Raw genomic sequence first — 15553 nt, forward strand, 5'->3', positions numbered from 1 at the left:
TATGTACATTTGTATGAGAGCGAGAGCTCAGCTAAACTGAGATATTCATTCATTGGACTTAGAAGTGTCTGCACACTTATATTAGGGTGGGTCAAAAAACGAATATTTACATACATATGTACTTCTTTAGAGAATCTACGAGACTGTGGCATCTTTTCAGTAGTATGCTTTGCCATGATTGCTGCACTACGGTCCACAACTCGTTGTTTTTTTTGTGTTTATCCTTCCACATCCTTTCTTGACATCTGCCCAACGGTTTTCAATAGGATTGAGGCCAGGGGATTGAGCTGGCCTATCCATGACCTCAACTCCATTGACCCGAAACCACTTTTTTACCACCCTACTGGTGTGCTTCGGGTCATTATCCTGCTGAAATATCCTTTTCAGCGGCATGTCCTCTTCAGCAAATGGTATCATAATATGCTGCATTATATCCACGTATCTGTATCGGTCCATTATACCAGTAATCTTGTGAATTGGGACTACACAAAAAATTGGGCCTGTAAGAAAAACAGCCCAAACCATGATATTCAAACCGCAATGCTTCAAAGTTTTTGTGCTGAATCTGGGGCCGTACTCTGCATTAGGGGAGCGTCTTAGATACTGGCGGGACCCTTTACCGCCGTATAGAACAACTTTCGACACGTCTGTCCACAAGATGTTGCGCCATTTCTCTATCGGTCAATTCAGGTGTCCTTTGGCGAATTAAAGACGTCTTGCTACATGAGTTTTTTTTACTAACGGTACTTTTCGAGGACAGTGGACATATAAATTATGTTCATGTAGAAGTCTTCTCACTGTATGAACACCGCAGGCCAGGTTAAGTTCATTCCGAATCTCCATAGCTGACATTCTAGGTCGAGTCTTGGCACATCTTACCAACTATTCGTGTAAAATTCTCAGAAAGAATCCATCTTACGTCCCTTTTTTCACATTTTTTTTATAAATAATTGCATTGCAAATCGTTGTGGCTTCACACCCTACAAGTCTTTCCACTCCCGTGTAGGATTTACCGTTGTTTATGACAGATTGAATCCATTCTCGTTTTTCTTCATTACAGTGCTTCCCGCGGCCCAATAAAAGGGGCAAAGTCATATTTTTTTTGCTTTTTGCATTGAATAATAAATAAAAGATTAGGAAACTTACTTTTTGTTTGATAAAATTAAATTTTTTTTTAGTAAAAATTATCTGTTTGTAATCAGCTCACCGTTCACTACTATTCTATTGCTCGCTCATAAAAACAGATATCCCAATAAAATTGGCTTTAAAAAAGTAACGGTAAGTGTTTCACACTTATTGTTGTGAATAATTGGACCGTTATACTTCAGAGAATATAACTAAAATAATGATCGATGGCAATATCATAAAATAAACAAAATTTAAAGAAAAACTCTCTTGACCAATAGGCACTACTATTTCAATGCTCGCAACGGTATATATGTATATACATATGTGTACATAAATATGTACAAACTGACCAGATAGATTTTCATTAAGGCACCAAGCGAAAAAAAAAATTTTTTTTTGATCCACCCTAATATACATATGTATGTACATATGTTACATATTAAAATAAAATTTTTATATATAAATATATGTATTTCTTAATTTCATACACTTTCATACTTAAATATATTTTTATTTTTTTATGTACATATGTACATACATATGCATGCATATTTACATCACACTGTGCATTTGCAATTATAGCCGCAGTAAGTAGAAAAAACTTACAACAATAATACTCGTAATAATAATAATAATAATAACAATGTAAATACAATTGTGCAATCGTACGACTGTTGCCGCTTTGACCGCTTACTCGCCCCCACCACCCCCGCGCCACACACTATTCCCGCCATTCTCGAAATAAATAATTTTGTACATTTTATTTTCATCTTATATATATGTATATGTATGTATGTATGTATATGTATATATAGAGTCCGTATGTTTTCTTTGTGTTTGCGCTTCGTTGCCTCGCCGCTGCCAGAAGGGCAAATACCTACAATTTTCCTGCAGCAATTACGCGCGGCGGCGAGTAAAAACAAAAAACAGAAACTGAGCAAATACAACTGGCATGGCCCAGCAAATAATGTTCCGACGACAACAACAACAATAAACACGCTTTATTGGCGGCAAAAAGTACGAATACAATAACTGTGTATACAGATGTGCACAATGAGAGTGTGCATTTCTCGGAGCATTAGGGAGGTGCGCGGTTTTTGACTCTTTCTAATTTTAGAGGACTTTTTGTTTTTCTTTGCAATTCTTTAGATTTTTTCAAGCGGCAAGAAAGCTGTGAAAAAGTATTTTTTTAAAAGTTCCAGCTCTTCTGATGAAAGCACCATATCAGAAAGCGAAGAGGGCACCACGTCCAATTCTTTTTATTTTCTGTGTTTTGAGAAATATTAGGAGCATTTTTTAAAAACTCCAAGATCAATTTTCAATAGAACTATTTTTCTATTTGCCACATTTTATGGGAAATAACTAAATTTTTAGACTAAATTGATTTTTCGATTGCCGCTGAGCATGCATGTCATGTTTTCTGAAACATTCAACATCCACTTTAATACGGTAACCACAAATATTATTTACATTAAATCTGCTGAATAAATTTGTTGCTGCTTTTAAACGAAAATTGTGCGATAAGCGAGCGAAGAAATCGTCGAAAAGACCTAGCTCAACGCTAATTACCAAGCACACAGTACATTTATATAAGAATGGTATGAGAAATCCGTATATTGAACTCTAATGTCTAATCTAATGTCCCTGAAACTTGACAAAATGATTCAACATCCATCAGCTCTTCTTAAGTAATGTCTAATGTAGCAATTTACTTATAGTATTATATAAACAAAGATTAAAATTCGGTGGAATTTTCGAAGTGATGAGCAGTAGAATCCTTTCTTTCTTTCTCAATCCACGAACATTAATCTGATCGCTACTAACGGAGTACTCAGCCGCATTCTTGAATCGAGACCTAAGCAGTGTCCCACTCTAATGCGAAAAATCTACTTATATGTATGCACATTATTGTTCGTATATATGTAAGTATGTCTCAATATAAATGAAATAAAAACAATAACAATAATACGTTCGCATTTAAAAAATATGATTGCAACAAAAAGCAAACAAATAAAACTACAAAATATAAATTGTATAAAATAAATAACAAGGTAGGTAGGTACACAGCGGCATTACAAGAAAGCAAACACACACACACACAAGCGCACAGTCAAAGCGCGCAGCTATAGGACAAACAAGCAAATAAATAAATATTTCGAAGCAATTGAGGCAGCCTTCCAACCAACCAACCGACCAGCCCGCCAGCGAGAAATTACACCGAACGCAGCCAAGAAAGACACACGGCACAGCCGACGAAGGCGAAGGCGAAGTTATGCAGCGGTGCAAGTCGGTCACTTAGTGTGTGTGCGCGCGCGTGGAGGGACTGTGCGACGGTGGCAACGCTGCTCTCCAAATAACATGGAATAAAATAAAATTGATATGAATCAATAACAGATGAAAGAAAAATTGACAAACACAAACACACATACATATGTAGATACACTCATGTGCATAAGTAAAGTGGCATGAGGCAAATTGCGAACCGCCGTGCAACGCCACAGAAGTAGCAGCGCAGAAAAATATGCCCGCTGCCACAAGATTTGCCGTAGATAGGCCCCAACATACGCACATACCTGCATACATATGTGTGCTCAATTATTGATATATTTGAATCGGCAGCAAGAAGTACTCGTACTCGAGTAATCATAATAATTTTAAAGTCGGCGGCGGCAAACGCAAAAACACGATGTTTGCTCATTTGCTACATGGGGCGATTGTTGCCGCATTTTGGGGCAGGTTGTGGGTATGCGCGTGAATTGTGTAGCAGAGCGCGTGTCTGGTGTGAGGTAGTAGGGGGATGAGAACTCGAAAAGTTGGTACATAAAGAGATTCAGTTGCTCATACATTTGCATGAACGTGGAAAATATTAATGGAGTAAATTTTTAAAATGCGCCACAGCATCGTTTTCAAATAAAGAATGTGACCCAATAAACAATGAGACCTGAGTCAAAGTTAAGCTCAATCTGAAAAATAGCATATTCTCAAATGTACGAAGCTGTTTCTCAATGGGTGTTCAACTCATGAACAATGACATTCTCAACGAAAGGTGCAAACAAGTTCATCAAAAATGTTGTTGCATCAACTTCCCCGAATTTTATTTTTTTTTTTGGTTAAATGAAGCTTAAAATCTCACCTTTTCAACATTATATGGTACGATACAATGTGATTGGTAGCACCGGAGATATACGCCTGCAACGGCAACTATTGACAAAATATGAAACAACTTTTTCGACTACCAAATATTAAGCCTAGTAAAAATAAATCCATCATATTTCCATTAGGCGGCTTCAGTAACTCGTCCATCATGCCGTATTATTATAATTGGCTTTCATCTTAAAAAGCCCTTAGACAGTTTTGTGATTGCTAGACCGAGTATTGTTTAAACATGCGTCAAAAACGGGCACCATAAAAGATGTAAAACTAATTGTGGAAAATATCGACCGTTATGTAAGCACTTTTTCGACTTTTTGGAAAAGTGTTTAAGCCTGAAGGCAGGGCAGCATCCACTTGCAGCTGCTTTCACACGACCAAGCTCTTAATCTGGGATTGTAGTATCAACAATTGAACCACCGCAGAAAGCAATTGCACAGAAGTGGTCAGATCTGGCCGATAAGAGAAGAACTGTATTCCATCAAGAATCGTCAAAAAATTTAAGGATATAATTTGGTTCTGATATGAACGGATTACTATATTATATGTTCCTGTCTATGGGCAATAATTTTGAAAATATTGTTTCAAGAGAAGCCTATTAAAATTGACCGTCAAATTTTTTTCTCGAACAAAATATGATAATCTGATGACTTACATACATATACTACATATGTATAACATTTTCTAACTTAGCTGAGAAGACTTGTTCTAAAATATCACCAGCATATTGTTTTAAAAGACAATTTTAGTCATGGAATTATTACATTTTAAGACAACCTCAACTAATCATAAGAATAATATTTATTATGGCAACTGCTACCGTAAACTTATAATTTAACAGAAGCTGTTCTAAATCAAACTATTTTTCGCTAGAGAAAAAGAGAATTTTCATTTAGAGCAAATTTTGAATGGGCGGGGAACTCGTTACAGAAATAAAAACCACCGACAACACTAAGAACTACTACATTTTAAGAGAACAACAATAAATTTCAAGTAAATCTGCAATCAATCAATTTTCTATCAAACTGCGGACTACTTCGGTCAATAAATTATGATTTTACCTTTTCATCAGCGCACCGAAAGCTGCACAGCACAAAACCATTATTACCGAAAACGCAAACGATATGTGCCGACGAAATTGAATGATAAATGCATAACAGCAAACAAAAACAAAAATAACAAATTTTTATCAAAAGTAAATGAAAATAAAATAAATAGCAAAGCAAAGAGCGAAAAAGTCAAAGAACTCACAACAAAGGCAACGCTGACTGACCGTCTAACTGGCAGACGACTGACAGCCTGACAGACGGACAGACGCGCTGCGTTCTTTAATGTCGATTTGTCAGCTGACTTGTCTTATTATCAGACAGACCTATCAGCACTGAAAAGCAACAAGCCAACCAAACTATGCCTGTCAAGCCAGCCAGCTAATGGAAGTCAAGTAGTGGATGACGACGACAACGACGATGACGGCGACGGCGACGGCGACGGCGAACCGCCGAACAGGCCAAGCAAAAATGTAAACAAAGCGCGAAGTCACAACAATGCCAGCGTGCACAGATGAAAATGCTGGGCAGCCACAAATGCGAACTGGTGTGCTCCCGAGAATAAAGAACCAAACAAAAGAAGCCAACAACAAAGGCGAAGAAACAGCTTCCCAAAAGCAATAACACATTGGATGTTTGTACATTTTTATATATGTATATATGCGTGAGTGTGCCGTTGTGTTTGCATGTTTGCCGCTGTTTTCACTCGTACGAACGCGCGCTGTAGATGAGGCAACGAAAAGACGCTGCGACAGCGACAGTTGGCAAGGTGACGTCACTTGGCATTTAGCTTTTATTTTTTGTGTTAATGTTTTTGTAATGTTTTTTGCTTTTAACTCGCTTCGCTGCTACTTGTGGGGTTGCGCGCTTGCTGCCAATGCGTCAACGCTGGCCGCTAACAGCTGCTAATGCTTCTAGTCGTAACCTTTAATGTCGTCGTTGTTGTTGCTACAATTGTAAACACACGTGCGCACATACCCACATGTAAAGCTGTGTGCGCCTGACGTTATTGTTGCTCACATTTTTCGTTTTTGTGAATGAAAACGAATGAATGAAACGGCTGTGGCGCGGCGTATCTGGACGCGTTGTGAAGTAGCGCGCGCTGCCACCAATTTTACTACGCGCTGCAAGTTTTGTACCAGCACACACACACACACGTGAACACATTCTTGTGCGAATAAATGTTGGTTCGTCGCGTGTCGGCGCTTGCCATCAATTTATAGTGAATGAACGAGCGAGCGTCTCACAAGCTTTGCTGTTGTTGTTGTATGGTGTCTTGAGTGTGTAGTATTGGAAAAACCGTAGTAGATTGCATTACGCAACAGGCGGGCAGAAGTCGTAGCAAGCAAGCGCGCACGTGTGTGTGTATGTGTGCTCGCATGACTAACACAATTGACTAAGAAGCGTTGTTGGCGGAAGTTTGTGAACAAAAAGCACGGCGCTTGTGTTGTCGCCTGGTAGGGTGCTGCTAAGCAAGCGTGAGCGTTTAATGTGTTTTTGTGCGCCAAAAATTTGCTACCAGCTGCAAGTGGCTGTTACCGACTGGCAAGTCAAGCTCAAGTGGCAGCAACGTGTTTCTACTAAAAGGCAAAGAGAGCGTGAAAGAGCGTAAACCGTTATGTGAGAAATTTGCGAGCGAAATTGGAGAAAATTAGCAGGCGCTGATGAAGGACGACACAAACTCGCCGCGTGCACTTCCACAATTGCTTCCAACAAGTTAACAAAATTTATAAGTAATTCGTGTGGATACATAGCAACTTTATTACTTGTACATGTATATTTGTGTTTTTGGAGCAAACAGCTACCACCCGCCATCTTCCAAACTTGGTTTGCTGGTGATTTGACTTCGTGATCCTTCAACGTCTTCCTACAAATTCAAGCATACAAGTTTGGACGCATACTTTTTTACATACATATGTGTGTATTTATGTAGCACAGGCATCAAAAGAATTTATAAATACATATGTACATACGTACATACATATGTACAGGTTCATTGTATATATCTGTCTGGCTTTGTGTTTGTATGCATTCGTATTTTTTGTGTTCATTGCTCTCGCTGCATTTGCGACTACATTACCACCCTATTAAGTCGGAAAGTTCATTCTTTGCATTATAAGAATTTCTTTGTCTTGATATTAATTCTAAGAAAAACCAAGCACAGTGTAACAGTACTTACTAAAATCTACTTAATATAATATTAAATTGCAATATATTTGAACACATAACCTATTTTTCGTTTATAACAGTATCCCTCCCTGTCTGTTAATCTACCAATAAAGGGTACTTTTACTTAAAGATTACCATATTTTTAAGAGACGGATTTCGGTGTAAAAAATTTTAACCAACCAAAAGTTACAGATTATGATATTAAAATATTAAACTTAAATAGTTGATGGAAGGTCTTGAGACAACAAGCCAGATCTCTCAAATAGTAACGGCACTCTATCTGGCATTGCTAAGGACCAAAACTGACCTACGCGTGGCTCACGAGCCTACCAGATGAACTTACCTTTCCCTTTAAGGGGTTGTATACACGTATAAGTAAAAAATTGGATTTTTGTGAATTTGTCTATTGATTTCATTACTAGTTTTAAGTCGATTGTAATTTATTCATATTTAGGGGATCAGAGAGTCAGAGATTAATTTTGAAACTTTATAGATTTCCTTAATATCATAGCCGATCTAACAAGATCTCTGAAAAACATTTACAAACATTTGCTCATATCTCCGAAACTATTTTCCGGATCAACTTCAAATTTTCGAAGAATATCAAGAGAATATAACCTCTAAAGTGAAAGTGAAGTTGGTTTTACAATAAAACAGCCAAGCTATATATACGATTTAGTTTGAAGTTGAAAATTTTTACATAAAATGTGTCGTAATAAACTCTCTTATGAAATAAAAAATGAACTATTTTGCGGGGTCAATAATTCTCTCCAAAAACCAGGTTTATTCTCACTTAAGATTCCAACTTCCCCGCATTATTAAAAACTTCCGAAATATTTTGGCCGATTTTGCCGACTTACATGGCGAGTAAGACCACAGTGCAAGCGAGTGAAGACATTATCCAGGCACACAGACAACTAGCTATATTCTTAACGCCAAACGGTGCATCGAACTCAGTTCGCCACCCACTTTATGGCCATATACCATACTGTTTGCAAGTCCATGCAACGCCGCAGACGCTTGCTTATACATAATGCTTGCGCACATTTTTATTGTCTACATTTCTAATTTATTTTCAATAAATTAACAAAGAAATGCCAAAAGTAAGCGCCAATACTGACAGATGCTTAGCAATTGCGGGGGGTATGTGTTCAATTTCCAATTGGATAAAGAAATAAACCTAATGAATGTAATTAAATTTTAAAGTCAATAGACGTTTACTTAGAAAACTGAGTTACAATAATTATTTTTTACACTCTTCAAATATTTGCAATTCGAAATTTCTGTTTAAGGTGTATTAAGTGACTTGCGCAATAGTTGTGGCGCGAAGCAATAGCAGCCGCTTTCTAAAGTGAGTCTTCAGTTCGATTGTAGGATTCTTGGTAAAATTGGTGTGAGTTATTACCCTAGACATAGCTATAATCTGTGAGTACATTGTGCAGATCGAACTACTATAAGTTATAGCTGCCACACAAACTAAACGACCAAAATCTAGTTAAGATATTTGTATGCTGAATTTCGCTTGAGAAGGATATTGGAGCTTCGATGCAGCCTAACTTAACGGTTTTTCACTCCTCGACAGCCGCAACGAAGACGCACTCCCTTGAGACGCTCTGAAATCAAAAAGAGAGTGAGCACAAATCGCCGCAGAATAGCGCTCATTTATCTGCACAAATATACTCGTTTTAGTTGTAATGAAAAGTTTCAATAATTAATTATAGTGTTTTTAATTTCCTGCCGCGCCATTATAAGCAAGAAAAGCTTGCAAAGCGAAGAAGCAATTGGCGCTCACTCAAATGCAGGCTACTGCCACCCCTTTACGATGCTTTTATTTTATTTTCATTACACATTTCATTTAATAACGAGCTTTGAGCTCGGCTGTTCGCACAATACGCAATTTATTCGCCCTTTAGTTAAATTATTTGCGCACATACACACGTGAAAGACGCATGTACATATACATATGTGTATGTAAATAAATAAATATGTAAATACAGACATCGCAATATTAATCCGCAGTATGCGCCCTATTTTTGACCTCCTTTCGCTTGAACCTCGCGCATTACAGGTGTCGTCCCGCCTTAGCCATCCGGCTGTACGCCATGCGGCCGCGCTTACTTCAACGCATAAATGCATTTTTATTAAAAATTACGGCATTGGCGCATATTTATTGTAAGTGCATAACAAAGTAGGCGCATTCAAATGACAAACATTTTATTTTTCGCCGTTTATGCATACAAAGTACGAACAAATAAAATGTAAAAATATTTGCAAATTTACTTAAATTGTTCAGGTAATGATTTTTCAATTATAAACATACTTATAGACTTAGAAAATTGCATAAATATATATGCATGTATATTTATTTCATTTTCCAAGCGCCTAGTTCCATTGCGAGTTTTTGTTGTTATTGTCGTTTTTTCGCAAATTAGTTAGTAATTTAGTGTATTGTTGTTGTCGTTTTTTTTTTGTTTTTTTTGCTTAGCTGCAATTGTTTATGTACTTAGTTATTCGCCATTTATTTATGTAAATGTGAAATTGGAAATTTGCATAGCACACATTGTAGCGCAAGCACACACGGATGGAGACCGAGACGGAGACTTACGCGTGCCTGCGACCGCGGCCAAACACTCAAGTTTGCCTAACACAAACACACGCTCATATGTATATGTATATGTACTTGTGTAAATTTGCAAGTTTGTAGGGACCTATTCACCTGCGCGCCGCGGCCCAGCTGCAACTTGGTTAAGTTAAGCGCAACTTGAGTGCAGCCTAGTGGCCCACATGTCCGTGACAGACGTGCGCCAGCGCTCTACCCCCCGCTGCCGGCGCGCCACCCTTCAAAACACTTATTAAGCAAACGGTATTTGTTCAGCACACGCACACACACACACGCACAGGACGTTAGTGTGTATTAGGCGCACACAAAGTCACAAGACAAACAAGCAGTCAGTCAGTTAGTCGGAACGTCACAGTCACTCTGTTAGAGGCGCAGTCAGTCGCTCAGTTAGCTGATTTTCTAATCAGCCTAGAAATTCAGCCGCTTGGCTTGAAATACTTTTTCATTTTATGTTAATGACAAAATTGCATAATGAATTTAATGTAAGTGCGTACACACACACGCATACAAGGAAATATATGTCTACTCGCCTTAATAATAATCATAACAATAAAGTGTGTGTGTGTGTGTTTGTGTGCTTGTGTTCGTTTAAATGTCTCCAAAGACGAATAATGCCTTGCAAACGGAGTAAATATTGACAGAAGAACGCATGATTTCTATTTATTTAGCAATTTATTTGATTTTTACTTTGTTTTATGCAAATTAAATTGCTCATTTATGATTTAAGCTTGATTATACTTAAATGTGCATTTTAGCTCACTAATTGCCTTATCTGCGGTTTTATAATGTGCCTCAATTGAGAGTGAACGCAGTCGTAATAAATATATTTTGTAAGATTTTGGTTAAGCTTTTCTGGAAAGCTTAATTCCATGCTGTTCCCAATCGAACCGTTACCGTTACGACAAAGGTCGTACACAGTCAGATCGCACGAATAGTATTCTCGCCCACACTTTAATACTTCAGTGGCATAAAGAACTTGCAGAGTGGCGAATGGAATGTGCAACTGGTATAAATTCAATGTAATGGCTTATTCGACGATTACACCTCTTTTATGAGGCGTCCAGGGAGTGCATACAACTGAAAAACTTTGTTGTTGCCTTCTTCAATAAACAAGTTTCCATGCTCATTCATTGATCGACCAGTTTGTAAGGTGGCTATCTACTATAGTGGTCCGATCTAAACATGCTGATCGGTGTTTGTACCATTGTCATGAACAATAATTAGGGTTTCCAACGGATTCCTCTAAGTGTTACAAGCCTCAAGGCAAATTTAAATGTTTAGAATAAACCCGAACATGGAGATAAAGTAAATCAAAACATATATTTACTAATCGGAACATTATTGTCCTCAGCGAAAGTCCTGGGCGCGAACAAGAAGCACCATTCTTAATAATACAAGAAAAAATCCTACTAATTATTCGAATACCATCTTTTTAAAACAATTGATGCAATAATACAGCATTTTTTCTACAAAGTTCTACTTATAAAAAGATTTGAATTCCTATTGTTTAGATGTATTTGGGAAGCCTCCATATTTTGAGGAGAGCTTTGAATAGGCCTTCGATATAAATTTGTATTTATATTAAATGGATGAAGAGGACACAAAAAAGTTATTCTTAGGGCACGGTGCAACAATGAGAAAACCGTGATAGAAGACAGCATTGAAAGTCATAAATAGTAGAAGTGAATGTAGAGCTATATGTGTATCACAGTCATTTTAATAATATGTTCTTCAATTTTGACTATACATAGCCTAAACACTATAACAAAATCGACTAAATACTGATAGATATACTTATTTAGTGTGACAAAAATAACAAATAGTTTCATGCTTAAAACAATTAATGCGACATTTCAAATTAATAAAAAAATAGTTCATCAAAATACAACCTCTTAAGCTGTCCAATTATTTATAAAACTGTATAAACACTTACCCTTTCTTCCTCGCGAATCATCTCAGCGATTTCTGGTTTGATCTCCAGCTCATCATGATGTCCCACCGCGGATGAAATATTTGCAGCCCCAGCGGTTCCCGCGCCAGCGGCGCCTGCGCCAGCACCAGCAGCCAGAGAAGCGCCCAGGGCAGAAGCCATAGCCGCGTGTGAGTGCGCCGCTGCATGCAACTGATGTTGGGCGGCCAACTGTTGGGCCGCAGCTGCGGCATGATGATGATGATGCGGGTGATGCGGATGATGCGGATGATGTGGATTCACGCCCAAAGCAGCTGCTGCGGCGGCGGCGGCGACGGGATTGGAATGTACATTCAAGGGCATGCCGCTTGCAGTAGCTGCTGCTGCTGCGGCTGCGGCTGCGGCTGGTGAAGACATTGCACCTTTGAGACTGCTAGCCGACGGCATAGATGGTGGACGATATGAGTGACCGGTGGCAAGTGATGTGGGTGTGTCTGGTGCACTCGGTGTTGAGCTGCAAAGCGTTGGTGTTGATGAGCTGGCAGCCGTTGGTGCTGAAGCTGTTGCAATGGCGGACTGTGAGTTGCTTAGATTGGCATTTGCTGCGGCGTTGTTGGTAGTGTTGGGGTTTGGCGAAGCGAAAGGATTGCGTACAATGGTGGATGTGGTCACGGCAACTGGTGGTTGTTGTGGGGTAGTACTGGCATCAGCGCCACTTGTTTCGTCAATGGTAGCGTTGGTTGTTTGCGTATTGGGCTCCGCTGACTCGGTTGTTGGCTGCATTGAAGCATTGGCACCGAAACGTGACATATTGCTATCGGTGAATAGACCATCTCGCGAACGCTTGCGTTGACGCTGTGCAGCCAAATTTAGATCAAGGGCGGCAGCATGTGGAAAAACCTTGCCCATTGTAGGATCCAGCATGCGTGCGCGTTTTGGCTTTTGGCAACCATCTTCGCCACTTTCTGTATCATCATCACTTTCGGCATCCTCCTCCTCATCGAAAATGGTCATGCGCTGTTCGGGCATCATAGGATGTGGTGCGGCCATACCATGACCACTGCCGGCGCTCACCTCCGCCAAACCGCGTATCTTCAACATTTCGGCGACTTTCAGCAAAGGATTTATCTGCTCTTGACTGACATTGATCTCACCTTTATACATGAACTCCATTATGGCCTTCAGCTCTTCCCATCTCACATCGCGCATTATAATTATGGGATGTTGACAAGGATTATCGTAGAACAGCGCTTGGAAGTATGGCGAGCAAGCGGATAGCACCATCTTGTGCGCCTTGATGGACTGACCTTCGCAGGCGAGCGTTACATCTACAAAGGACTCATTCTGCAGCAGCTCATCGAAGACATTTGTCAAATTGGTTTGATAGTTGTTCCAGCGCAAGCAGAACTGCTGTTGCTGTGAATTTGTTGCCACCGCAGCGGCTGCGGCCAATTGCTTCTTCGACTTCAAGCCGAGCGGCGAAATGGACTTACGTGCCGCTAACGGTGTTGACTGCTTCGTCAACTTCGATATGCGCATTGGCATATGAATCGCTCCATCCAGACCGCGCCGCTGCTCGAATCCAAACAGCGCAGCATTCATGCGCGTCAATATCTCTGCTGAAGCTGAGTCCAAGCTGCGTCGGTGATGATCGGGCGATGTGGGTAGGGAACGAGATTTGGGTAGCTGCACGTCAACGTGCAAGTCGGGATCATCATCAAGTGCCGAACTCAAGCCAACCACTTCGCTGGTAGTGAAGGGGCGTGGTGGTGGCGTTATATCACCACTCACCACTGCGCCTACAGTCTTGGCGGCTGCAATAGTATTTGTTTCACTGGTTTTGTCAAGCGACATGCTATTCGCTGTTTCAGCAGCCGGCTGCTGCTCCATAGCGTCTGCTTGTGTTGATGTGTGCTGCTCGAGTTGCTGCGCGGCGTGTGCTGTGTTGACCGGTGTTTGTTCCGGCACCTCGTTATAGGCGTTGGTTGTTGTTGTGATTTTAGCTTCGACTATATTGCTGCCAATCTGAAATGAGGCTGCGGCGCATGCGCGTGTGTTTGCTCCGTTCTCACTGATCTCGGATAGTGGCGATTGATAGTCGGCAATTAAGCGATCGGCCGTTTCGGTGTGTTTTTGTGTGTAGTCAATAATGTCTTTTGTCATATCCATTTTACCTTCGGTTTTTGTTTTGCTTATAGCTTTTGTGATATATATCAGTATTCAGTTTATAATAAAGTTTTTAAGCACTTGTTTGAAAGTGTAGCACATTTTTCAAATAGTTTATCGATCTTAAAAGTTTGAGAAAAAAATATTTAAGAATTTAGAACGAAGTAACATATCTTGGTATTCGTTTGATAGGCATTGATCTTTTAATCGAAAAATATACGAGACAATTTTTGTGGAGCTGTAAATTCCTACACAACTATGAGCACAATATTGATATATTACAAAGGTTTCAAAAAAATGCTTAGAACAATCATCTACCATGGTACATGTAGAACGAAAATATCCATAAAGACCTTGTATCCCTATTCAGCAGAATTAAATATATATCTAAACTCCGAGATCAAAACCCTCTGGCTAATGCTTTGGTACATTCCTGCGATCAAACACGACTTAAAAGATATGCCAGCGTACTAAGAGCAACGTATCACCAAAACAGCTCAATCACTTGCTTGAGCCTGTCTAGTATTTAATTAGATTTAAATTTTATAAATTGTTAGGCTTTAAAAAAAAAAATAAATAAAATAAAAAATTTTAAAAAAAAAAAAAAAAAAAAAAAAAAGAATTTAGTTTTTGTTTTTCGTTTGATAGGCATTGATCTTTTAATCGAAAAATATACGAGACAATTTTTGTGGAGCTGTAAATTCCTACACAACTATGAGCTTTCCGATTTATCATGATTTTTTCAAATATAAAATTCATAAGAAGAAACTTGGCCTTAAAAGAATGAAACTTCAACCGTTAATATCTTTAAACGGTTAGGTATTCAAATTCCTAGAAAACCTTTGAAAGGAAATATTCTTTTCAAATAGTTGGAAGCGAGGTATAGATTTTTCTAACTGATAATAAGAAAAAAATTGAGGGACTTGCCCTTTACAATTAACAGCTCATACTTGGAGGGAATTTCTTAGCGGTTTCGGGGAGGGTTTTAGAAGTTCGAAATTAATAATTATTCAAAATTGATTCAGAATCGGTTTCTTTTGGGCATTTGAAGACTTTCTTTGGAAAATAAAAATAATATTGGTCAAATTTAATTTTTAAAATATTTTTAATAAAAAATTTACACTTTTTCTAGACATAAATTCTAAATAGGCTATCGTTCCAAGCAAGTTTTTCTATTTAATACATATCAAAATAAAGTTGAAAGAATTTTTGTTTCAAAAAGTATTCAAAATGACGTTTTCTACGGTTATTTTTCTAATTCCTTTTTATAATTAGTTACGAGAAAAATAAAGATTAAATATACACAGCGAAAATCTTGCTCTTAATTTTCGAAAACTATATCATTGTATTTTTCAAGATATAAAA

At 38.6% G+C, this 15553-nt stretch overlaps 1 protein-coding gene across 4 annotated transcripts in view; it reads right to left on the reverse strand.

Moving 5' to 3' along the window:
* LOC120777483 (protein bric-a-brac 2) overlaps positions 1 to 15553 on the reverse strand; it is an 86861-nt gene that overhangs the window by 66711 nt on the left and 4597 nt on the right. For all 4 annotated transcript variants that reach the window (XM_040108818.1, XM_040108817.1, XM_040108819.1 and 1 more), the window contains exon 2: positions 12047 to 14310. In XM_040108818.1, coding sequence (XP_039964752.1) covers positions 12047 to 14191 — 2145 coding nt within the window. In that variant the 5' untranslated portion in view covers positions 14192 to 14310. The remainder of the gene's footprint in view (positions 1 to 12046; positions 14311 to 15553) is intronic.

This window comes from Bactrocera tryoni, chromosome 5 (genome assembly GCF_016617805.1).
Source record: "Bactrocera tryoni isolate S06 chromosome 5, CSIRO_BtryS06_freeze2, whole genome shotgun sequence".
Taxonomy (NCBI): domain Eukaryota; kingdom Metazoa; phylum Arthropoda; class Insecta; order Diptera; family Tephritidae; genus Bactrocera; species Bactrocera tryoni.